This window comes from Scyliorhinus canicula, chromosome 9 (genome assembly GCF_902713615.1).
Source record: "Scyliorhinus canicula chromosome 9, sScyCan1.1, whole genome shotgun sequence".
Classification (NCBI taxonomy): domain Eukaryota; kingdom Metazoa; phylum Chordata; class Chondrichthyes; order Carcharhiniformes; family Scyliorhinidae; genus Scyliorhinus; species Scyliorhinus canicula.
In genome coordinates, this window is record NC_052154.1 from 159852929 (window position 1) to 159879382 (window position 26454).

General features: G+C 53.2%; 1 protein-coding gene across 1 annotated transcript in view; it reads right to left on the reverse strand.

The window, feature by feature from the left end:
* The window catches only part of LOC119970954 (dentin sialophosphoprotein-like), a 165850-nt gene that overhangs the window by 127030 nt on the left and 12366 nt on the right, over positions 1-26454 (reverse strand). Inside the window, exons 3-4 of the mRNA XM_038806066.1 lie at positions 12549-12653; positions 10003-10425 (exon numbers count right to left, since the gene is read on the reverse strand). Coding sequence (XP_038661994.1) covers positions 10003-10425; positions 12549-12653 — 528 coding nt within the window. The remainder of the gene's footprint in view (positions 1-10002; positions 10426-12548; positions 12654-26454) is intronic.

Sequence of the window (26454 nt, forward strand, 5' to 3'; positions counted from 1 at the left end):
ACTGGCCAGCGCGGGTGTCGGTGGCGCGACGGGGCACCTCCCCGCTCGCACCTCTGTCCCAAAGTGAGGCCCGGGGGCCACCGGGCTCCCCGAGGGAGGAGGAGGTTTCGGGGCCCGTCCTATTAACTCCATCATGGGATGTCCCGGAATTCTCGGCCTCCCCCGTCCCATCCCTGGTGCATCGGGTGGGCAGCAGGCAGAGCAGGGTGGCACAACGTCACCCGAGACGCCCGCAGAGCAGCCTGGCCCATCAAGGCCGGGTCGCCCCAGGAAACGCTTGCCAAAGGAGAAACAAGTCGAAGGGGGCGATTCGCAGCAGTCCTCCTCCACTCCTGCTGTATCATCTGGGGAATCACTTAGACGTAGTGGTAGGGCCCGTAAGGCAACTAAGATAGACACTGAGTAAGTTGGCACGGGTGAAGGGCACAGTTTAGTTGTAGGGGCTAGGGCACCTGTAAATGTTTGTTCACATTAAACGCACTGTTCCACCTTACTTGTAATATCGTGTAATTGTTCCACAGCCACAGGAATCGTGATGGTGACCGAGTGTCGCTGGGGTTGACGAGCAGTGAAACTTCGGTGCCGGGTGTGCAGTGCCTTCCCCCCCTACCCCCTCCCACAGCTAGCCCACGCGGGCACGTCCATGACGAACTCAGCAGCCACCAAGGTGGATGGTTCAGCTATTGCCGTGGGTCAGACTCTCTCTAACGATTCTGAGCTCACAGCTCTTCGCAGAGCGGGCTGTCATCATTCCACATGGCACTGATCACACCCGCTGCCACAGCCATCGATGTTGTACCATACCGTCTGGACCCATTGGTAAGGGTGATATCGAAGTGGAGCAGTGTACACTGAGAGGGGGTGGGGGGGGGGGGGGCTGTGTTGGTGGCAGTTGTGTGTTGACCCTCTGCACGACTAGCGATGCAGGTGGTGGTTTGGTGTTCAGTGGGGACGTCACATGCGACGCGTGAACCGTGCTGCCACCAATGCGTCGCGTGCCCGCCGTCCTCGCCGGGTCCGTCGTGCCGCCTCCTGGACATCACCAGCACCTGGGTCGTGTCTGCGTGCTGCGCCCGCCACTCCACCAGCCTCCTCCTCCTCCTCCCTCTCCTCCTCGTCCTCCTCTGTGCTGGCACCACTGCCACTGGCTTCTCCCTCCGCCTCCTGCAGCAGGTCATCTCCCCTCTGCATCGCGATGTTGTGCAGCGCACAGCAGACCACAACAATGCGAGCGACCCTGTCGGGCTGGTACTGCAGGGCCCCTCCGGAGCGGTCCAGGCACCTGAATCTCATCTTCAGGAGGCCAAGGCAGCGCTCCACCACACCCCTGGTTGTTGCATGGGCCTTGTTGTTTCGTGTTTCCGCATTGGTCTGAGGCCTCCGTATAGGCGTCATCAGCCAAGACCTCAGCGGATAACCCCTGTCGCCTAGCAACCAGCCCCTCAGCCGGGGGGGGAAACGTCCCTCAAACATCGCAGGGATGTACGACTGCGCCAGTATGTAGGAGTCATGCACACTCCCTGGGAACCTTGCACAGACGTTTATGATCCTCATGTGGGGGTCGCATACCACCTGGATATTCATGGAATATGTCCCCCTTCTGTTTGTGAACACCTCCCTGTCCCCTGCAGGCGGGCGCATGGGGACGTGAACACAATCGATTGCCCCCTGCACCATCGGTATCCCGGCCACCCTGGCAAATCCACGAGCTCGTGAGTCTTGACTTGCTCGGTCCTCGGGAAAGGTGGTGTAGCGGTCCGCGATGGCATAGAGGGCGTCGGTCACATCCCGGATACACCTGTGGACCGATGACTGGGAGATCCCGGAGAGGTCCCCGCTCGGAGACTGGAAGGAGCCGGTCGCATAGAAGTTAAGAGGGCGAGTGCCGGGGAGGGGGTGAGGGGGCGAGTGCTGGGGTGAGGGGCAAGTGCCGGGGAGGGGACGGCGAGTGCCGGGAGGGGAGGGCGAGTGCCGGGGGGGGGGGGGGGGGGGGGGGGGCGAGTGCCGGGGAGGGGAGGGCGAGTGCCGGGGAGGGGAGCGCGAGTGCCGGGGAGGGGAGCGCGAGTGCCAGGGAGGGGGAGGGCGAGTGCCGGGGGGAGGGCGAGTGCCGGGGAAGGGAGGGCAAGTGCCGGGGAGGGGAGGGGGCGTGCCGTGGAGGGGGAGAGTGCCGGGGAGGGGAGAGTGAGTGCCGGGGAGGGAAGGGTGAGCGCCGTTGGGGGCGGGGGGGGGGGGGGGGGGGGCATTCTTGTTTAGACAAATTACAAACTGAATTAACAGCAACATTCATTGAAGAATTAGGTTATGATTGCTTTATTCTCATTTGCTGCTATCTCAATCTCACTTTGCTGCTATCTCAGTTGTCACTATGGTGACAACTTTGCTGAAACCCGGCACCAAGACCTATCTTTCTACAGGACCTTCAGTTAGCCACTTGCTTCATTTGGTAACATTCTTGTTTTTCATGGAATCCAAATGATACTTCAGTGCTCAATGGAGGGAAAATGCTACATAGCTCCAGGTGCCAACTTCTAAAGCTTGAAGTAAACTAAGGACATCCCGTGACTGCTCAGGTGGAAGTGAAATAGGACACATTCATAAGGATGAACGAGCTCTGTGGTTAAAGTAAAAATGCTTCTGCCACAAACAACCCCACCAGAAAAGCCTATTATATACTATCATTCTTTTTACTCATTATTCATGGAACAATGAAATGCTTAAGACAATAGCTATCTCTAGTACATCGGAAATTTTGACCCATTTTCTGCATCCTTTTATAAACCAACTTTAGAAACTTTAGGCCTGGATAATAAAACATTTGGAAAGTAACTCCCTCATTGAAATCCACACTGAGATTATCTATATGCTCTCTATAATAGAATATCTGACTGAGTGCATCAATAGGAATGAAAATCATACACATAGCATAGCATTCACCTCTTGCAAAGGGAGCATTTATCTTCTCAAAAAGTGTTCTTCCAGTCTCATCTTCACTTTCTTTTGTTTTTTTTAGCTCTTAAATAGGGACTGGTTTAGCACACTGGGCTAAATAGTTGGCATTTAAAGCAGACCAAGGCAGGCCAGCAGTTCAATTCCTATACCAGCCTCCCTGACCAGGTGCCAGAATGTGGTGATTAGGGGCTTTTCACAGTAACTTCATTGAAGCCTACTTGTGACAATAAGTGATTTTCATTTCATTTCATTCATAATGTGATGAATATATATTAGCCAGCAAAGAAACTGATCTGAATCAATAATATCTGAATCCTGAATGTGACATTATTACAACTTCATCATTCTAATTCTTTTTCAAGTTACTTCAACTAGGAATTTCTGAAAGCACTTCAACAAGACATGTTGTGCCTTCTGAGCACCTGCACTGCATAATGTAGTTTTATGTAGCAGAGTCAAATGTCCAGTTTTTGTGAGCAACCATGTGCAAACCATCAGCATTAACATAACTAGTTAGTTACCTGCAGTTCACTTTGATGCAGTTAATTTTTTCTAAATATAAAAAATGTCTCTTGAAAGCATGTTATTCTTTGAGAAATATAGGAACATAGGAACTAGAGGAACTGGGAACAGGAGTAGGCCATCCGGCCCCTCGAGCCTACTCCGCCATTCAATAAGATCATTGCTGATATTTTTGTGGACTCAGCTCCACTTACATACCCGCTTAACATAACCCTTAATTCCTTTACTGTTCAAAAATCTATCTACATTTGCCCTAAAAATATTCAATGAGGTAGCCACGACTGCTTCACTGCCGAGGGAATTCCACAGACTTACAACCCTTTGGGTGAATAAATACTAACAGCAGAAACAGGATAGGTGATTACAATCTGGGTAGTTTTTCAGACAGATTTATAATGAAAGGTTTTAAGGGCTGCAGCAATATTCACTATAATGATGCTCGTAAACATCACTCAAAACAACTGGCACAGAATAAAATCTGTCCAAACATGAATTCTGATTTCTCATCAAGAAAACATTACATTTCCACAGTTTTGAACAATAATCTCAGGTGAAGAGCAGCAGAAGATAAGGAACAGGGTTTTACTCAATGACTTCAATGACAGCTTGAATATATATTATCCTGAGTGTTTTCTTTGTTTTAAAGGAATTTTGAGTACCTAATTCATTTTTTTCAATTAAGGGGCAATTTTGTATGGCCAATTTTGTTTGCACTGAGTGCTGAGCTTGTGGCATTTGAGTGCTACAGTGAGAGTTTGGTGACTGAGGGAGTATAAGGGTTCATTTTTATTTAAAGTCTAGTATTTCTTTTATTTAGTTAATTAACTTAAAAGTTGCTGTTTGGTCTATAAGAAGGTGAATTTTGAATCAGCTTTAAACAAGGTTCTACTTGGACTTACTTGCAGCTGGAACTTGTTAATTAGTTAATTGCATTAGGCTAGTTTTTAGAAGCTAGAGTCACAGTATAAATAGGAGCTAGTTACAGTGCAGACTTTGTTTGCACGGAGTGCTGAGCTTGTGGCAATTGAGTGCTACAGTGAGAGTTTGGTGACTGAGGGAGTATAAGGGTTCATTTTTATTTAAAGTCTAGTATTTCTTTTATTTAGTTAATTAACTTAAAAGTTGCTGTTTGGTCTATAAGAAGGTTAATTTTGAATCAGCTTTAAACAAGGTTCTACTTGGACTTACTTGCAGCTGGAGCTTGTTAATTAGTTAATTGCATTAGGCCAGTTTCAGAAGCTAGAGTCACAGTATAAATAGGAGCTAGTTACAGTGCAGACTTTGTTTGCACTAGAGTGCTGAGCTTGTGGCATTTGAGTGCTACAGTGAGAGTTTGGTGACTGAGGGAGTGCTGAGCTTGTGGCATTTGAGTGCTACAGTGAGAGTTTGGTGACTGAGGGAGTGCTGAGCTTGTGGCATTTGAGTGCTACAGTGAGAGTTTGGTGACTGAGGGAGTTAGGTGAGGAGGGAGTAAGGTGCTCCTTACATTTCATTTCCTATATTTATCAAAGAGCGGGAAGGGAGCCAGGAGTTTAGAGTACAGCTGGAAGTAGAGTCGGAGGGCGGAGGTCCAGTTGGTCCATGGGGCAGCTAATTTTGTAAAGTAAGAGGGGATGGAGGCTAGGGCAGTTGCATGCTCCTCCTGCAGGATGTGGGTGGTGAGGGATACCACTGGTGTCCCCGCTGACTATACCTGGCGGGAAGTGCACCCAACTCCAGCTCCTCAGAGACCGTGTTAAGGTACTGGAGCTGGAGCTGGATGAACTTCGGATCATCCGGGAGGCAGAGGGGGGTCATAGAGAAGAGTTACAGGGAGGTAGCCACACCAAAGGTACTGGACAAGAGTAGCTGGGTTACAGTCAGGGGAAAGAAAACTAACAGGCAGACAGTGCAGGGATCCCTCGTGGCCGTTCCCCTTCAAAACAAGTATACCGTTTTGGATGCTGTTGAGGGGGATGACCTACCGGGGGAAGGCCCCAGCGGCCAGGTCTCTGGCACTGAGTCTGGCTCTGGGGCTCAGAAGGGAAGGGGGGAGTATAGAAAAGCAATAGTAATAGGAGATTCAATGGTTAGGGGAATAGATAGGAGATTCTGTGGTCGCGAGCGAGACTCCCGAAAGGTATGTTGCCTCCCGGGTGCCAGGGCCAGGGATGTCTCTGATCGTGTCTTCAGGATCCTGAAGGGGGAGGGTGAGCAGCCAGAAGTCGTGGTGCACATTGGTACCAACGATGTAGGTAGGAAAAAGGGTGTGGAGGTAATAAACAAGTTTAGGGAGTTAGGCTGGAAGTTAAAGGCCAGGACAGACAGAGTTGTCATCTCTGGTTTGTTGCCGGTGCCACGTGATAGCGAGGCTAGGAATAGGGAGAGAGTGCAGTTGAACACGTGGCTGCAGGAATGGTGTAGGAGGGAGGGCTTCAGGTATTTGGATAATTGGAGCGCATTCTGGGGAAGGTGGGACCTGTACAAGCAGGACGGGTTGCATCTGAACCAGAGGGGCACCAATATCCTGGGGGGGAGGTTTTCTAGTACTCTTCGGGAGGGTTTAAACTAATTTGGCAGGGGAATGGGAACCGGATCTGTAGTCCAGCAACTAAGGTAGACGATAGTCAGGACGCCAAAGCACATAGTGATGCAGTGGGGAAGGTAACAATGACAAAGGAGAGTATTTGCAGGCAAGGAGATGGGTTGAAGTGTGTATACTTTAATGCAAGAAGCATCAGGAATAAGGTGGGTGAACTTAAGGCATGGATCTGTACTTGGGACTACGATGTGGTGGCCATCACAGAAACTTGGATAGAAGAGGGGCAGAAATGGTTGTTGGAGGTCCCTGGTTATAGATGTTTCAACAAGATTAGGGAGGATGGTAAAAGAGGTGGGGGGGTGGCATTGTTAATTAGAGATAGTATAACAGCTGCAGAAAGGCAGTTCGAGGGGGATCTGCCTACTGAGGTAATATGGGTTGAAGTTAGAAATAGGAAAGGAGCAGTCACCTTGTTGGGAGTTTTCTATAGGCCCCCCAATAGCAGCAGAGATGTGGAGGAACAGATTGGGAAACAGATTTTGGAAAGGTGCAGAAGTCACAGGGTAGTCGTCATGGGCGACTTCAACTTCCCAAACATTGAGTGGAAACTCTTTAGATCAAATAGTTTGGATGGGGTAGTGTTTGTGCAGTGTGTCCAGGAAGCTTTTCTAACACAGTATGTAGATTGTCCGACCAGGGGGGAGGCCATATTGGATTTAGTACTTGGTAATGAACCAGGGCAGGTGATAGATTTGTGAGTGGGGGAGCATTTTGGAGGTAGTGACCACAATTCTGTGACTTTCACTTTAGTAATGGAGAGGGATAGGTGCGAGCAACAGGGCAAGGTTTATAATTGGGGGAAGGGTAAATACAATGCTGTCAGACAAGAATTGAAGTGCAGAAGTTGGGAACATAGGCTGTCAGGGAAGGACACAAGTGAAATGTGGAACTTCTTCAAGGAACAGGTACTGCGTGTCTTTGATATGTATGTCCCTGTCAGGCAGGGAAGAGATGGTCGAGTGAGGGAACCATGGTTGACAAGAGAGGTTGAATGTCTTGTTAAGAGGAAGAAGGAGACTTATATAAGGCTGAAGAAACAAGGTTCAGACAGGGCGCTGGAGGGATACAAGATAGCCAGGAGGGAACTGAAGAAAGGGATTAGGAGAGCTAAGAGAGGGCATGAAAAATCTTTGGCGGGTAGGATCAAGGAAAACCCCAAGGCCTTTTACACATATGTGAGAAATATGAGAATGACTAGAGCGAGGGTAGGTCCGATTAAGGACAGTAAACGAGAGGGGCCATATTGTTGGAGAGGACAGCGTGAAGCAGACTGATAAGCTTGAGGAGATACTTGTCAGGAAGGAAGATGTGTTGCGCGTTTTGAAAAACTTGAGGATAGACAAGTCCCCCGGGCCTGACGGGATATATCCAAGGATTCTATGGGAAGCAAGAAATGAAATTGCAGAGCCGTTGGCAATAATCTTTTCGTCCTCGCTGTCAACAGGGGTGGTACCAGAGGATTGGAGAGTGGCGAATGTCGTGCCCCTGTTCAAAAAAGGGAATAGGGATAACCCTGGGAATTACAGGCCAGTTAGTCTTACTTCGGTGGTAGGCAAAGTAATGGAAAGGGTACTGAGGGATAGGATTTATGAGCATCTGGAAAGGCATTGCTTGATTAGGGATAGTCAGCACGGATTTGTAAGGGGTAGGTCTTGCCTTACAAGTCTTATTGAATTCTTTGAGGAGGTGACCAAGCATGTGGATGAAGGTAAAGCAGTGGATGTAGTGTACATGGATTTTAGTAAGGCATTTGATAAGGTTCCCCATGGTAGGCTTATGCAGAAAGTAAGGAGGCATGGGATAGTGGGAAATTTGGCCAGTTGGATAACAAACTGGCTAACCGATAGAAGACAGAGAGTTGTGGTGGATGGCAAATATTCAGCCTGGAGCCCAGTTATCAGTGGCGTACCGCAGGGATCAGTTCTGGGTCCTCTGCTGTTTGTGATTTTCATTGACGACTTGGATGAGGGAGTTGAAGGGTGGGTCAGTAAATTTGCAGATGATACGAAGATTGGTGGAGTTGTGGATAGTGAGGAGGGCTGTTGTCGGCTTCAAAGAGACATAGATAGAATGCAGAGCTGGGCTGAGAAGTGGCAGATGGAGTTTAACCCTGACAAGTGTGAGGTTGTCCATTTTGGAAGGACAAATCTGAATGCGGAATACAGGGTTAACGGTAGGGTTCTTGGCAATGTGGAGGAGCAGAGAGATCTTGGGGTCTATGTTCATAGTTCTTTGAAAGTTGCCACTCAAGTGGATAGAGCTGTGAAGAAGGCCTATGGTGTGCTAGCGTTCATTAGCAGAGGGATTGAATTTAAGAGCCGTGAGGTGATGATGCAGCTGTACAAAACCTTGGTCAGGCCACATTTGGAGTACTGTGTGCAGTTCTGGTCACCTCATTTTAGGAAGGATGTGGAAGCTTTGGAAAAGGTGCAAAGGAGATTTACCAGGATGTTGCCTGGAATGGAGAGTAGGTCATACGAGGAAAGGTTGAGGGTGCTAGGCCTTTTCTCATTAGAACGGAGAAGGATGAGGGGCGACTTGATAGAGGTTTATAAGATGATCAGGGGAATAGATAGAGTAGACAGTCAGAGACTTTTTCCCCGGGTGGAACACACCATTACAAGGGGACATAAATTTAAGATAAATGGTGGAAGATATAGAGGGGATGTCAGAGGTAGGTTCTTTACCCAGAGAGTAGTGGGAGCATGGAATGCACTGCCTGTGGTAGTAGTTGAGTCGGAAAATTTATGGACCTTCAAGCGGCTATTGGATAGGTACTTGGATTAGGGTAGAATAAGGGAGTGTAGGTTAACTTCTTAAGGGCAGCACGGTAGCATTGTGGACAGCACAATTGCTTCACAGCTCCAGGGTCCCAAGTTCGATTTCGACTTGGGTCACTGTCTGTGTGGAGTCTGCACATCCTCCCTGTGACTGCGTGGGTTTCCTCCGGGTACTCCGGTTTCCTCCCACAGTCCAAAGATGTGCAGGTTGGGTGGATTGGCCATGAAAAATTGTCCAAAATTCTATGATTAACCTAGGACAAAAGTTCGGCGCAACATCGTGGGCCGAAGGGCCTGTTCTGTGCTGTATTTCTCTATCTCTATCTAATCCACCTACCCTGCACATCTTTGGGTTGCGGCAGCGAAACCCACACAAACACAGGGAGAATGTGCAAACTCCACACGGACAGTGACCCTGAGCCGGGATCAAACCTGGGACCTCAGTGCCGTGGGGCAGCAGTGCTCCCACTGCACCACCGTGCTGCCCCAGATCCATTCCTGATTCATTTTTAGTCATTACATACATGTTCACATACAAGCAGTTTTCCCCACGCTATCCATTAGTTATGTTTGGGAAGAGTACTAGCAGTGAATCCAGAATCCAGGAATCTGACTTTTTTCTCAGCCACATGTGTGGTACCAGGATAGTTGCCAAGCATGACATTGATAAAAATGCAGTTATCATGGGTCACTTAAAAGTCAGCAGGATGAAATGTAAAATACAAGCTCGAAGCTAACAGTAAAGCAGCAGCAGAAGCTGAGGACAATTGTAGAAATTAATATCTACCAGTGATATTGCTGAAGGATGATAATTCCTATGTGCAGCCAATGATTTCTTAACTGTTTCAGAGAGCACTAATATTTACTGCACATATTTCAATAGACATTGACATCCAGCACACTACCCACAGTATACTGATATAAATCTGGAAATGGGCATTTAGCTCGGGAATTCCTACAATTCTGATATAAAGCAGGAAACTACTTCTCACGAAATTATTGTATTGTGGCTCCAAAATTGCAAACTATATCAGATTTGCCAAATCGTATTGGAATATTAAAGGGAAATAACATTTCAAGCTATCTTTATATTGGTGTCCCAACTTGCAGCTAAAGGTTTTCACCACCATTGCACAAGAGTTTTTCTGATGTGTAAAATATAGAAATTACCTTCTGTGATTTCTAGTACTGTGCTTTTACTCTGAGTTTCCTCCGAATCCTGCTTAACTTCAATGATTAACTCAGCACCGTCGTCCTTGGATATATCAGGCGTCAGTGAAATGGAGCAGGGGATACGGAAACATCCATCAGACGTGCGTTGTAAATCTGGAACCTCAGCTGTGAAGGAATCATCTTTCTTGCACAAATTCGGTTTATGTTTTAGCGGAGTAGTTACACGCTTTGACCCTGACACTTGCTCTGCTGTAATTTCCCAGTAAAATAACAGTTTTGCTTCCTGCTCCCCTCTCCTCTTCACCGATGTAACAATGGTCATCACCTCTGGACTGAACACAGCAACATCCCAACTCAGATTGACTGTCTCACAGTGTCTGATTTTATCCGGTTTCTCAATATCACCGATTGAGGGTGGAACTACAAAACAAAATGTATTAATATGACAGAAACCCATTTGTTCCAATTCTCCCCTAAGCATTCTTGTTTAAACCAATTACAAACTGAATTAACAGCAACATTCATTGAAGAATTAGGTTATGATTGCTTTTTTCTTATTTGTTGCTATCTCAATTTTGCGCAAGTGCCTGTGGCATGTTCTCAAATTGATGTTGTTCCTTCGTTCCAAAATAGTTTATTCATAGGCTGATGAGCCATTGTTAGAACCTCTTTGAATGGGTGACCTGATGTTACTCATGTATTAGCAGTTTCATATATAATGCTAATTTGAACCTGTAGGATTCACAAACTGCAGACCAATGATTGACTTAACTGTGCCAATACACACAAAGTGTTCTGTTTCATTATTTATTGAATTGAGGACACCAGGATGTTCAGATAGTTGTTGCAAAATCATAAGCAGTTCTGAATTAACTGGGTATTTAGTAGCATATAATATACTGGTGAGTGGAATGTATTCACTATGGTGTGCTCCCCATACAACAATCTATGAAAAGTTGTGGGTCAGGTGAACTCCATGATACACTTTGGAGCTCTCTAAACCTTGGCCCATAACAATGAACTGAAGGAACCGAGAAGTGATGAAGGATAATTACAGGAGAAACCAAGGAGAAGGGAAATAGGTGGCTCTGACCTGAGAATTGTACAGGAGCTGTATGGTGTCTTCCAAGCGGATTCTTTGGGGGCGGGCGGGGGGGGGGGGGGGGGGGGGGGGGGGGGACTCACTGAGTAGCCCATCATTGACAATGGCCACCTTGCCACCCAGAGGCTGCCACTGGAGGGGTTACCCACTCCAATAACAGGGACCTGCCTGCTATTAACGTGGCCTTGGCCTTCTCCGCCCATGGGATCACCGCCACGCCGGTCGGGGGCCATTGACAGCGGCCCCCTCCCCAGAGATTCTCCGGGCCCTGATGGACCTAGTGGCTGCCGAGTTCGGCCAAGTCCCGCCGGCTTGAGTTACCCAAGTCCCACACGGCGGGACCTGGAAGGTTTTTCTGCGGGGGCCGTCCTGGAGGGGGGGCAGTGGGGTCCGACCCCGCAGAGGGGCCTCCGCAGTGGCTATGCCCGCCATCAGGACCTACTGATCGGCGGGCGGGCTAATTCCAGGGGGGAGGTGGGCCTATGTTCCTCTGTGCCCGGCCCCTGTAGGGCTTCACCATATTTCCCGGGGGCCAGCGCGGAGCCGGGAATCCACGCGCATGCGCGGTATCATGCCGGCCGTGCCGCGCCAGCTGGAGCTGCGGAGATCACTCCGGCGCCGACCTAGGCCCCTGGGAAGGGGAGCATTCCTCAATATTGGGACCGTTGATGCCGGAGTGGTTGGCTCCGCTTTTCAAGCCGGCGTCAGAACTCGGCCGCGGGATTGCAGAATCCCGGCCTAAATATTTGGATAACTTTAGGCTGTATTAGTCTGGATCGCTGTTTAAATAGAAGGCGTGGTCCATTTAATATAGAGGTGAGGAGAAATGTTTTCTCTCAGAGAGTCGCAAGTCTTTGGAACTCTCTTCCACAAAAGATGGTCATGATGTGGAGATGCCGGCGTTGGACTGGGGTGAGCACAGTAAGAAGTCTTACAACACCAGGTTAAAGTCCAACAGGTTTGTTTCAAACACGAGCTTTCGGAGCACGGCTCCTTCTTCAGGTGAATCACCTGAAGAAGGAGCCGTGCTCCGAAAGCTCGTGTTTGAAACAAACCTGTTGGACTTTAACCTGGTGTTGTAAGACTTCTTACAAAAGATGGTGGAAGAGCATTGTTGAATATTTCTAAGGCAGAGGTAGATAGTTTCTTACTCAGCAAGAGGATGAAGGTTATCAGGGGTAGGTAGGAATGTGGAGTTGAGGTTACAATCAGATCAGCCATAATCTTATTGAACACAGGACCAGGTTCAAAGGGCCAAGTGGTCTACTCTTGCTCCTAATTTGCATGTTCATATGCATTAAAATTTTGATGCCTTTTTGTCATTGAACTTGGAAGATAGAAACTTCAAATTTAAAGATATGTTTTACCTGAATGATGTACAAATAGGGATTCATTTGGAAAAATGAAATATAATGTCAGGTAAAAATGGCTAATAACTTACTTGTTCCAGTTTCTGATATGTCTGGCCCAGGAGGTAACTTGCTTTTATGATCAGGTGACACATTTTTCAGAAATGATTGTGATTCTTCATCAGCTCGATTACCACCTTCATAGAATGTAAATGTCAGGAGTGTGAGAAATTAAACATGACATAATATATTGAAAATTTATATGCTAAAATTAATGCCTTTTTTGCAAATATCGAGTTAATTTTTTATATGTTCCCGAATATAAAGTTTCAGGAATTGAAGTTTTAACTGTAGAAATTGGGAGCATTGATTGAGAAACTGAAAGGTAACCCTGATGAAAATGCATTGTTTTATTGTTTCCCACTTCTCCAATGCTACTGCCATCCACCTTTCTAATCCCAACCTCCATGCCATCCCCTTGCACCCGAGATATCCACACGCCATTCTCCAATATCATCCTGCCCCTCTCATCCCTCCCATACCAGCATGATCCAAGCTATTCCATCCATCTGATGCCATTCTTCTCATCACTCCTTCCAGAGCTCTCCACCCATCTGCCTTCAAGGGGAAGGGTCAGAGAGGCATGTCATTTGGGGAGTTTACTGGTTCCCCCCACATTTCCTCCCCCATCTGCCCACACACCCCCCTTCCATTTTTGCTGAGGGGTGAAGGAGGCACAGTGGTCACTCAAGCATAGCGTGGATGCACTGAAGTGAGGTTGTGAGGTAAGACATGCCATTGCCATTGGGTCTTGGACCCTGACGTATTGGAATCTTTGTGTTTATACAACCATGTGATGAAACGCCCCTGGCAGAGCGAATAATGTGGTTAATCCTTTTTTTTGACACTGTATGACTGACCTCTTGTGTGCCTTCTGGGCACTGACATCATCAGCCACTTGCACCCATGTAGTGTTGGTTTCCCTGTTTGGCCTCCTCCACCCATCAGATTGTTAGAGCACATTCCTGCACACCGACACATGGTCCAGGAGGCCGCATAGGGATTCAGAGGTGGGCTGGCAGGTGAACTTGCAGACATCTCTCTGTTTTTGATCTGACTGTGTGAATGTCCGGCATCGTTTAAATATAGGGGACCGGATTCTCCGATTTTGAGGTTTTGTCGGGAGGAAGTGTCTAGTTTTACGATGACAAAAATCAGCAAGCCCCAGCACCGACCCTCCGACCAGTAAGGGGCTAGCAGCCACACCTCGGCACTGCTCGGCATTGCTCGGCACAACATCGAGGGCCGAAGGGCCTGTTCTGTGCTGTACTGTTCTATGTTCTATGTTCTACCACATAAACTACACGGCCTTCATGGAATAAACGCCGAGTCAGACGCCGCGCATGCGCACAGTGACGACCTGCAGCGGTCGTCCTGTACAATAAGGTGCCAACAGTGCGTGGACCCAACCTGTCAGATGGTGCCCCCCTAGACATCCCCTCGCCACCGACCACCAGTCCCCCAGCCCTCACCGCAGACCCCCAACCAGCAGCACGGCTCCCCTCCCCCCCCCCCCCCGATTGTGGCAGCACTGGGCACAGTCCACAGCTGCCATGCTGGGTTCCCGACCGCTGAGACCGTGGGCGGGATTCTCCAACCCCCCACCAGGTCGGAGAATCGCTGGGGGTCAGCACAAATCCCGCCCCCGCCGTCCGCTGAATTCTCTGACCCCCCAAATTCTGGCCCAGCGTGAATCGTGCCGCTCGCCTCGGAGAATGGCCGGGGCGACGCTATGCGCCCCGGGGCTGCCCGATTCCCCCCGGCCGGATGGGCCGAAGTCCCGCCGACGTGACCACGGGTCACACTGGTGTAAATGAAAACACCTATATAATGGCGTCAATCAGTGCTGATGGTTGGTCACGGCGTGGGGTGGCCGCAGGAGACGTGAGGACTCGGCAGCAGTCAGTGTGCAGGGGAGGGCTGTATGTGTGGAGGGGGTGTGGAGGGGGGGGTGTGAGGGGAGGGAGGGGATGTGGGGGGGTGTGAGGGGGTGTGGCAGTGGGGGGGGTGTGAGGGGGTGTGTGGAGGGGTTTGGAGAGGTAGGGAGGGGAGGGCGAGTTTGCTGGGAAGAGGGGAGAGGGCGAGTGGTGGGGTGAGGTGGCAAGTGCCGGGGAGGGAAGAGGGGGCCAGTGCCAAGGTTAGGGGGCGAGTGCAAGGGAGGAGAGGGCGAGTGCCGTGGAGGGGAGAGAGGGCGAGTGCCGGGGTGAGGGGTCGAGTACCGGGCAGGGGGGAGGGGACGAGTGCCAGGGTGAGGGGACGAGTGCCAGGGTGAGGGGGCGAGTGCCGGGGAGGGGGCGCGTGCCGGGGAGGGGGGAGGGGAAAAGTGCCGGGGAGGGAGGAGAGGGCGAGTGCCGGGGAAGGGAGAGAGGGCGAGTGCCGGGGTGAGGGGTCGAGTACCGGACAGGGGGGAGGGGACGAGTGCCGGGGAGGGGGCGCGTGCCGGGGAGGGGGGAGGGGAAAAGTGTCGGGGAGGGAGGAGAGGGCGAGTGCCGGGGAAGGGAGAGAGGGCGAGTGCCGGGGTGAGGGGTCGAGTACCGGACAGGGGGGAGGGGACGAGTGCCAGGGTGAGGGGGCGAGTGCTGGGGAGGGGGAGGGGGCGAGTTCCGGGGAGGGGAGGGCGAGTGCCGGGGATGGGGAGGGGGCGAGTGCCGGGGAGGGGTGGGCGAATGCCAGGGTGAGGGGGCGAGTGCCGGGGAGGGGAGGGCGAGTTCCGGTGTGAGGGGGCGAGTGCTGGGGAGGGGAGGGCGAGTGCCGGGGAGGGGTGAGAGGGCGAGTGCCAGTGTGAGGGGGCGAGTGCTAGGGAAGGGAGGGCACGTGCCAGGAAGGGGGTAGAGGGCGAGTGCCAGTGTGAGGGAGCGAGTGCTAGGGAAGGGAGGGCGAGTGCCAGGGAGGGGGTAGAGGGCGAGTGCCGGGGAGGGGGTAGAGGGCGAGTGCCGGGGAGGGGGTGAGGGGGCGAGTACTGGGGTGAGGGGGCGAGTGCCGGGGAGGAGAGGGCAAGTGCCGGGGGGGGGGGAGGGCGAGTGCCGGGGGGAGGGCGAGTGCCGGGGTAGGGAGGGCGAGTGCCGGGGAGGGGTGAGGGGACGAGTGCCGGTGGGAGGGCGAGTGCCGGGGAGGGGAGGGTGAGTGCCGGGGAGGGTAGGGCGAGTGCCGGGGAGGGGAGGGCGAGTGCCGGGGGGAGGGCGAGGGCCGGGGAAGGGAGGGCGAGTGCCGACGAGGGGAGGGCGAGTGCCGGGGAGGGGAGGGCGAGTGCCGGGGGGGAGGGCGAGTGCCGGGGAGGGGTGGGCGAGTGTCGGGAAGGGAAGGGGCGTGCCGTGGAGGGGGCGACTGCCAGGGAGGGGAGAGTGAGTGCCGGGGTGAGGGGGCGAGTGCCGGGGTGAGGGGACGTGCCGGGGACGGGGGAGAGGGCGAGTGCCGGGGTGAGGGGGCGAATGCCGGTGTGAGGGGGCGAGCGCCGGGGAGGGGAAAGCGAGTGCCGGGGAGGGGAGGCCGAGTGCCGGAGAGTGGAGGGCGCATGCCGGGGATGGGGTGGGGGCGAGTGCCGGGGAGGGTGAGAGGGCGAGTGCCAGTGTGAGGGGGCGAGTGCTAGGGAAGGGAGGGCACGTGCCAGGAAGGGGGTAGAGGGCGAGTGCCAGTGTGAGGGGGCGAGTGCTAGAGAAGGGAGGGCGAGTGCCAGGGAGGGGGTAGAGGGCGAGTGCCGGGGAGGGGTTCGAGGGCGAGTGCCGGGGAGGGGGAGAGGGGGCGAGTACTGGGGTGAGGGGGCGAGTGCCGGGGAGGGGACGGCGAGTGCCGGGGGGGGAGGGCGTGTGCCGGGGAGGAGAGGGCAAGTGCCGGGGGGGGGGAGGGCGAGTGCCGGGGGGAGGGCGAGTGCCGGGGAAGGGAGGGCGAGTGCCGGGGAGGGGAGGGCGAGTGCCGGGGAGGGGAGGGCGAGTGCCGGGGAGGGGAGGGCGAGTGCCGGGGGGGAGGGCGATGCCGGGGAGGGGTGGGCGAGTGTCGGGGAGGGAAGGGGGCGTGCCGTGGAGGGGGCAACTGCCAAGGAGGGGAGAGTGAGTGCCGGGGTGAGGGGGCGAGTGCCGGGGTGAGGGGATGTGCCGGGGACGGGGGAGAGGGCGAGTGCCGGGGTGAGGGGGCGAATGCCGGGGTGAGGGGGCGAGCACCGGGGAGGGGGAAAGCGAGTGCCGGGGTGAGGGAGCGAGTGCCGGGCAGGGGGGAAAGGACGAGGGAGGTCATCCGCCTGGCCAGGTGTCAGCATCCAACAAACGTGACCATGCAGCCCATGGCAACTGGCAGAGGAGCGTGCTGCAGAGGGGCAGGTGGCAGCCACCCAGGCTAGAGGGCTGCCCGTCCTACAGGACGAGGAGGAGGGGGAGGTGGTGGCGCCACGGCTACGGAGACGCCTAAGGAGGCCCCGTGTGTACCGGCCCCGCTTGTCATACCAGGACCTCACAGACCGGGCATGCAGGAGGAGAATGACTAAGTTAAGAGTAGGGCCAGTCAAGGACAGTAGTGGGAAGTTGTGCGTAGAGTCCGAGGAGATAGGAGAGGTGCTAAATTAATATTTTTCGTAAGTATTCACGCAGGAAAAAGACAATGTTGTCGAGGAGAATACTGAGATACAGGCTACTAGACTAGAAGGGCTCGAGGTTCATAAGGAGGAAGTGTTAGCAATTCTGGAAAGTGTGAAAATAGATAAGCGCCTGGGCCGGATGGGATTTATCCTAGGATTCTCTGGGAAGCTAGGGAGGAGAGTGCAGAGCCTTTGGCTCTGATCTTTATGTCTTCACTGTCTACTGGAATAGTGCCAGAAGACTGGAGGATAGCAAATGTTGTGCCCTTGTTCAAGAAGGGGAGTAGAGACAACCCCGGTAACTATAGACCAGTGAGCCTTACTTCTGTTGTGGGAAAAGTCTTGGGAAGGTTTATAAGAGATAGGATTTATAATAATCTAGAAAGGAATAATTTGATTAGGGATAGTCAACACGGTTTTGTGAAGGGTAGGAGTTGTGGACAGTGCGGAAGGATGTTGCAGGTTACAGAGGGACATAGATAAGCTGCAGAGCTGGGCTGAGAGGTGGCAAATGGAGTTTAATGCAGAAATTCTCCCCTACTCGGAGGGGCTGGGGGTCCCGGCGTACCGGAGTGGCGAGAACCACTGTGGCATCAGGCATCCCCAAAGGTGCGGAATTCTCCGCACTTTTAGGGGCTAGGCCCGCACCGGAGTGGCTCCCCCTCCGCCGACCGGCGGCAAGGGCCTTTGGCGCCCCGCCAACCGGCATCGGGGCTGGGTGAAAGGCCTTCGCCGGTCGGCGTGAGCCCGCGCATGCGGTGGAGCGTCAGCGGCTGCTGACGTCATCCCGGCGCATGCGCAGGAGAGGGGGTCTCTTCCGTCTTCGCCATGGTCTTCACCATGCCCCCACGGCACTGGCCCGCCCGCCGATCGGTGGGCCCCGATCGCGGGCCAGGCCACCGTGGGGGCACCCCCCCTGGGTCAGATCGCCCCTCGCCCCCCCCCCCCCCCCCCCAGGACCCCGGGGCCCACTCGCGGCGCCTGCTCCCGCGGCCACCAGAGGTGGTTTAAACCACGTCGGCGGGAGAGGGATGACAGCGGCGGGACTTCGGCCCATCGCGGGTCGGAGAATCACCGCGGGGGGCCCGCTGACTCTGGCGGAGAATTCCGGCCACGGCGGGGATGGGGTTTACGAAGGCCCCGGGCGATTCCCCGACTCTGCAAAAGTCCAAAGATGAGCGGGTTAGGTGGATTGGCCATGCTAAATTGCCCGTAGTGTCCTAAAAAGTAAGGTTAAGGGGGTGGTTGTTGGGTTACGGGTATAGGGTGGATACGTGGGTTTGAGTAGGGTGATCATTGCTCGGCACAACATCGAGGGCTGAAGGGCCTGTTCTGTGCTGTACTGTTCTATAATTCTGCGGGGTGTCGGAGAATTCCGCCCGAGGTGATTCATTTTGGAAGGAGTAACAGGAAGACAGAGTACTGGGCTAATGGGAAGATTCTTGGTAGTGTGAATGAGCAGAGAGATCTCGCTGTCCATGTACATAGATCGCTGAAAGTTGCCACCCAGGTTGATAGGGTTGTTAAGAAGGCGTACGGTGTGTTAACTTTTATTGGATTGGTTTGGATTGGATTGGATTTGTTTATTGTCACATGTACCGAGGTACAGTGAAAAGTATTTTTCTGCAAGCAGCTCAATAGATAATTCAGTACATGGAAGAAAAGGAAATTAAACAAAATTCAAGAAAAGACAAGAAAATACATGAGAATACATAGTAGGGCAACACAAGATATACAATGTAACTACATAAGCATTGGCATCGGTTGAAGCATACAGGGTGTAGTGTTAATGAGGTCAGTCAATAAGAGGGTCATTTAGGGGTCTGGTGACAGTGGGGAAGAAGCTGTTTTTGAGTCTGTTTGTGCGTGTTCTCAGACTTCTGAATCTCCTGCCCGATGGAAGAAGTTGGAAAAGTGAGTAAAAGTGGTAGAGCGATTGAGTTTTGGAGCCATGAGGTCATGTTGCAGCTGTACAAAACTCTGTTGCGGCTGCATTTGGAGTATTGCGTGCAATTCTGGTCGCCGCATTATAGGAAGGATGTGGAAGCATTGGAAAGGGTGCAGAGGAGATTTACCAGGATGTTGCCTGGTATGGGAAGACCTTATGAGGAAAGGCTGAGGGACTTAAGGCTGTTTTCGTTAGAGAGAAGAAGGTTAAGAGGTGACTTAATTGAGGCATACAAGATGATCAGAGGATTAGATAGGGTGGACAGTGAGAGCCTTTTTCCTCGGACGGTGATGGCTAGCACGAGGGGTGTGGTGAATGTAATATGATAATTCACACTATGTCTTTGTAAGCGCAGTAGCGTTATCCGACCACTAGGGGAGTAGCTCTGGGAATGCTCAGGAGCTTCTACAGGGCTCCACCCTTGGCTCTGCCCACGACTCCTCCCCCTAGTGCTGCTGTATAAATACCCATGTCCAGAGTCAGCCTGCAGTTCACTGAGAGTTCATCAATGGGTAACTGGCTGGCTCTGCAGTAAGTTGATTAAAGCCTAGATTCATATCGGAAACACGTGTCTGGTGAATTGATGGTTCCATCAAGGGGACATAGCTTTAAATTGAGGGGAGATAGATATAGGACAGATGTCAGAGCTAGTTTCTTTACTCAGAGAGTAGTAAGGGGGTGGAATGCCCTGCCTGCAACAGTAGTGGACTCGCCAACATTAAGGGCATTTAAATGGTCATTGGACAAACATATGGATAATAAGGGAATAGTGTAGATGGGCTTTAGAGTGGTTTCACAGGTCGGCGCAACATCGAGGGCCGAAGGGACTGTACTGCGCTGTAATGTTCTATGTTCTATGTTCTATGACTCCAGATGAGCCGGGAAACCGTGGCACACATCTGCCACCTCATGGCACACCTGGCACCGCGTGGCACTGGGGGAGGGCACCCTCTCCCCATGTCCGTCAAGGTTACGGTGGCCCTGAACGATTATGCCACGGGGTCATTCCAGGTGCCAAGTGGGGACCTGTCCGGAATCTCGCAGACATCGGTGCACCAGTGTATCCAGGCAGTGACAGACGCCCTATATGATATTGCAGACCGCTACATCCAGTTCCCTATGGACCGGTCCAGCCAGGATGCCTGGGCAGTAGGCTTTGCTGCCGTGGCCGGGTTTCCCATGGTCCAGGGTGCGATCGATGGGATGGACGTTGCGGTGCGGCCACCTGCAGATAACAAGGTCGTGTTCACCAATAGGAAGGGGACCTATTCCATGAACATTCAGGTGGTCTGCAACCAGGGCAGTGTACATGACTGATTCGTATTGGCACATTCTTATATCCCTGGCCTGTTCGAGGGACGCCCCCCCCCCCACCCCGGCCGGCTGAGGGGCTGGTTGCTGGGCGACAGGGGTTACACATTGCGGTTGTGGCTGATGACGCCTACACGGAGGCCACAGACTGGCGCAAAGAACGGCTACAACGATGCCCATTCAGCGACCAGGGGTGTGTTAGAGAGGTGCTTTGGGCTGCTGAAAATGTGTTTCAGGTGCCTGGACCGCTCTGGAGGGGCCCTCCAGTACCCGCCAGATAGGGTCGGCCGCATTGTTGTGGTGTGCTGTGTCCTGCACAACATAGTCCAGCAGAGGGGCAATGTGTCGCAGGCAGAGGAGGGGGGAGTGATCAGGACAGACGGGCTGGACATGGGCGGGAGGTTGCCCACCGTTACCGGCTGGACCAGCAGGCACGGGACAGGCTGATAGCCGCCCGGTTCACTGCCTAGGGGGGGCGTGAGAATCGCCGAGTATGGGCACAGACTGCACACCCTCAAACACCCCCCCCCCCACCCACCACCAACCACACTGCCCCCCCCACCCACCTACCACCAACCACACTCACCCCCCCACCCACCCACCACCAATCACCCCCACCCCACCCGCATGCACACCACCCCTCCATTGCACATTCACCTGCGGCACAACGGGCCGGGCTCACACGGTCGCCAGTGGAAATGTGTCTATTGCAGTCCATGGAGGATGATGTCAACCCACTCTGCGAGGAGCTCCTGGCTCTACATCGTTGGACAATGTCTGACCCATGGCCACAGTACCACCATCCACCCGGACCATCCCTGCATGCGGCCGTGACACTGCAACGTGTGGTCCCGTCCTCTAACCGGAGTGATGGCAAGAGAGACCCCAGGGGGAGGGAGGACACACTCACCTGGGGCCGACGTAATACCACCCCTCATACACACACTGGTGCTCACCGCACACCACACCCCCGCACACTTCGGTCAGAGCACAAAGGCAGCTTCTGTAGATGTGGAAGTGATTTTAATAACTAGCAGTCCATATACGTGCCTTAGCCCCTATAACCCGTCTGTGCCCTGCACCCGTGCCAATTTACTCAGTGTCTAACTTTCTGGCCTTACGGGCCCTATGACTATGTCTAGGTGGTTCCCCAGACGGTACAGCAGAACTGGAGGAGGACTCCTGTGATTCCTGCCCTGTGACTCGGGATCCTTTTGGCGGCCGTTTCCTGGGGCGGCCCGGCCTAGATGGGCCAGGTTCTGGCTCGGGTGACTGGGATGGTGAGCTGCCAGCCTATCTTGCCCGCTGCCCACCAGATGCACCTGGGATGGAAGGTGGGTGCCCGATAGCCCCCGGGCCTCTACATGGGTTGGGGTGCGAACGGACCGGCCATCCGACGCCCCCCCCGACACCTGGTGCTGCCAATCCTGGAGGCACGCCCTGGTATCGACACTGGTCCGCAAGTTTGCAGCTATTGAGCTCAGGGAGTTAGCCATCCCTGTCTGTGCCTGGGCAACGCTGGCCAGCACCTGGGCAGTGGCGCCGTGCCCTCAGCGATGGACTGCTGAGACTGGGCCATTGCCAGCTGGGACTGCGCCATGGCCTGCTGAGACTGGGCCATGGCCTGCTGAGACTGGGCCATGGCCTGCTGAGACTGGGCCATGGCCTGCAGAGACTGGGCCACTGCCTGCAGAGACTGGGCCACTGCCTGCAGAGACTGCGCCATGGCCTGCTGAGACTGGGCCATGGCCTGCTGAGAGTGGGCCACTACCTGCTGAGACTGGGCCATTGCCTGCTGAGACTGGGCCACTGCCTGCTGAGACTGGGCCATGGCCTGCTGAGACTGGGCCATGGCCTGCTGAGACTGGGTCATGGCCTGCTGAGACTGGGCCACTGCCTGCTGAGACTGGGCCATGGCCTGCTGAGACTGGGCCATGGGCCTGCTGAGACTGGGCCATGGCCTGCTGAGACTGGGCCACGGCCTGCTGAGACTGGGCCAGGGCCTGCTGGGACTGGGCCACGGCCTGCTGAGACTGGGCCACGGCCTGCTGAGACTGGGCCATGGGCCTGCTGAGACTGGGCCATGGCCTGCTGAGACTGGGCCATGGCCTGCTGAGACTGGGCCATGGCCTGCTGAGACTGGGCCATGGCCTGCTGAGACTGGGCCACGGCGTGGAGCGCCTCTGCCACCTGCCGCTGGCTCTGGCTCATGGCTTCCTGTGAGAGGGTAGCCATGTCCTGGGCCACGGATTCTGCCTGCATGGAAAGCCCCAGGCCTTGCATACTGCGACCCATGTCTGACACCGTCACACCCATTGCCTCCACCGCGGATGCCACCTATGCGGTTTCGGTCTGGGTGGCATGCATGACCGGCATGCATGACCGGCAGATGGTTGCTTGCACCAGGATGCCCTCTGACCTCCCGGCCCCTCAGCTGCTCCTAGATCCACTTGCTGTACCGGTACGGCTGTGTTGTGCACACCAGTGAGTGTACCAGAAGCCTCATCGCTAAAGTGCCCAACCAAGGTGAGTGTCTCTGCGATTGGAGATAGCAATGGCGTTGTGTTGTGCTCATCGTCCGACCCAGACTCCATGGTCCCCTGGGGTGATGGTTCCTGTCCACCCGCCCCCCCCCCCCCCCCCCCCCCCCCCCCCCCCCCCCCCCCCCCGTGTGTCAGTGTCATGTGTGTCGGTGTCATCTGTATCAGTGTCCCGGGTAGGGGTGCCCTGGATACGGGTGTCCTGGTTAGGGGTGTCCTGGGTAGTGGTGTCCTGGGTAGGGGTGTCCTGGCTCAGCTGCACCGGGGGCCTGGGGCTGCTCCCCTCGTCGCTGGGTGTCACACGCCTGCGTTACCGCACTCGCACGAGACGGGGGCGTCATCTCCGTGTTGCTCTGGGCCTGTCCCTGTCTCATGGCTGCCCTGGGGCATCCTGCAGGCATTGTATGCCAGAGGGGTCGGGCCGCTCCCTGTCTCGTGGCCGCCCTGGGGCATCCTGCAGACGTTGTATGCCAGAGGGGTCGGGCCGCTCCCTGTCTCGTGGCCGCCCTGGATCGTCCTGGGGGCGGTTGGCATCCGTGGGGACGGGTGCCTTGACGTTTGGTCCTGCAATACAGCATACATGGTTAGACACGCAGGCGGTGATAAATGGATATGGGGGAGGGAGGATATGGGGGAGGAAGGATATGGGGGGGGAAATATGGGGGAAGGAGGACGGGCCGGAGGGGTCTCACTTGGTGGTGCGCCCTCGACCTCTGTATCGGTCTTGGGTCTAGGGCTAAGTTTAGGGCTAGGGTTAGGGGTAGGGTTAGGGTTAGGGTTAGCTGCACCTGGGGGTGTGCCGCACATCGGGGTGGGGGGTACTCACCCTGGCTGTCCTGACAAGATCATTCACCTTCTTGTGGCACTAGGCGCCTGTCCTTGGTGTTGCAGCCACAGCGCTGATGGCCTCTGCCACCTCCCTCCATAGGCACCGGCTGAGGCATGTGGCGACCCTGCGGTCATGTCCGGGGTACAGGGCCTCCGTCCTCTGCTCTACTGTGTCCAGGAGCGCCTCGATGTCGCGCTCCTGTAACCTCGGAGCTGGGATCACGCCAGAGCACGCTGGCGCTCCCGCACATGCACCAACTCGTGCCAGCCAGCGGAGGCCCTTTGGCGCCTGTTGGCGCGGCACCAACCCCACCGGCACCGGCCTAGCCCCTGAATGTGCTGAGGATTCCGCACCCTCCGGGCGGCCCAATGGCGGAGTGGTTCATGCCACTCCTCGGTGCTGGTACGGCCCGCCCCGCCGGATACCGGAGAATCCCGGCCAAAGTGTTTCACTGTGGAGATCAATCCCAAGAAACCAGTAAATAGTCACCACTGCACAAACTTTACTATATACCAATGTTGGTCATGTTAAACTTCAATCCTGCCCTTCAGCTCCAGAATTTTTTCCCAAAGCCACAGCACTTTCCTGCCTTTGAGAATATTCATAAATTTCAATTAATGATTTTTATTGGTTATGTTAGAAGGGATGTGTACCCTACAAACCAACATGGATAAATAAACTTACAACTTTATAATCATTGAAGTAATTACTAGGCACATGGTTGAAAGGATTGGAATTTACGTACTACTAGACCAGCCAATGCTCTTCTCCTTGATATTCAATATTTCATCATATAATGGAAAGTGTCATTAATTAATCAATCCAAAATTGAATTTTGAAAATGGCCTTCATTCATATTCCTCCCACTGTTTACACTACACCAAACTTACTGATATAAATACATGGGATAGATTTGACAAAACGGATGGCATGAAATGGATGGAATGGCTTGGGATCAAGATAGCATTGGAGAGCTGAGATGGAGAGGATAGCATTGGAAGGGTTACATAGAAAGCATGGAATGGCTTGTGATGGCAGAAGGATGCCTTGGGTGTGAGGGGCTGGAATGGAGGAAGGGATTGGAAAGATGGAATACATGGGATGGGGATGACACGGGAGACATGGAAGTGGGGGGGAATGGCATTGGAATTATGGCATAGAAAGGATGGAATGGGTAGGGACGGGATGACAATGTTATGGGAGGGAGAGGATAGCATTGGAAAGATGGATGGCAATGGCATTGGAGAAGTGGGAAGGAGATGGCATGCAAAGGATCGATTTGTGGGAGCAGGAAATGGCATGAGGAAGGGTATGATATAGAAAAGTTCACCTGGAAAAATGAAATCGCATGAGATGGGAATGGCATTAGAGGTAGGGGATGGCATGGAAGGCTGCAATAACATGGGTTTGTAATGGCTGATATATGATTGAACGCATGTCTGCCATATTAATGGAAAAATCTTCTTCAAAACAACACTATCTACCAGATCTGAACACAATAAATCACAATAAACCCAAAAGCACCCTTCACATCACTTCTTTAAATATAATACATCAATTGATCATTCCAGAATTAGCCAATTGCAGGGGATAAGTTTTTATTCGGCACTGGAGGGGGGAATCGGAGGAAGATGGACTGTTATTTCCCACTGACAACCAGCCTGCCGGCCTAGTCCCACAAGCGGTGAGCAGACAGCCAGTTAGGCCCATTAAAGGGCCTATTAATGTCATTCTGCTGATGCTAACTGAAAATTTCCAGTCAGGATACAAACACACCTCATTGAGCCTGAAACACAGCTGACAGATGCTGTTGGCCTCCGAAAGGAAAATCCCAGCATCTGTTTTTTTAAGTGAGGTTAGTTGAGGAATAAATATTGGCCACAACATCAGGACTTTACTATTGCCTAGATTTTACAATCAAATCTCTGGAGTGTGACTTGAGGTCACTGTTGCAGAGGTGGGAGCACTGACACTGAGCCAGAGGTGATTTATATACCTTTCAAATAATGTTGAAGAATTTGAAATCGCATTGTTAAAACAAAGTGAGCTGTGACGAAAAGAGAAATAGGCTGAAGTGTCACGTGAATGGCTCCTCAAATATAACTGGAGGGTTAAGCTTTTGAAATAATTAATCCAACCACAGAGCCTTTTCCTTAATCATTGTGACCATGACCAGCATGATAACAATGCTTAAAGATCCACGCACTCTACCAGCAGTCCACAGGGACCCTATAGGTTGCTATCTATAGGGTGAACTGCAGAAATTCACAAAGGGTTCTTGAACAATACCTTCCAAATCCACAAACTCGCACCTCCATGTTCCCACTTAAATCACATATCATTATGCCGTGGATATATTATGTTGCTTCATCATCATGGGCTAAAAATTCAAGTCTAGCCTAATCAAGATCATTATGGAAGTGCCATCATCAGACAGACTTCATAGAACATACAGGCCTTTCGGTCCATCGAATCCGCACCGACCGACTTAAGCCCTCACTTCCACCCTATCCCCGTAACCTGAGCCTAACGTTTTTGGTCAATAAGAGCAATTTATCAGGGCCAATCCACCTAACCTGCACATCTTTGGACTGTGGGAGGAAACCAGAGTACCCGGAGGAAACCCACGCACACACGGGGAGGATGTGCAGACTCCACACAGATAGTAACCCAGCAGGGAATCGAACCTGGGACCCTGGCTCTGTGAAGCCACAGTGCTATTCACTTGTGCTACCGTGCTGCCCGA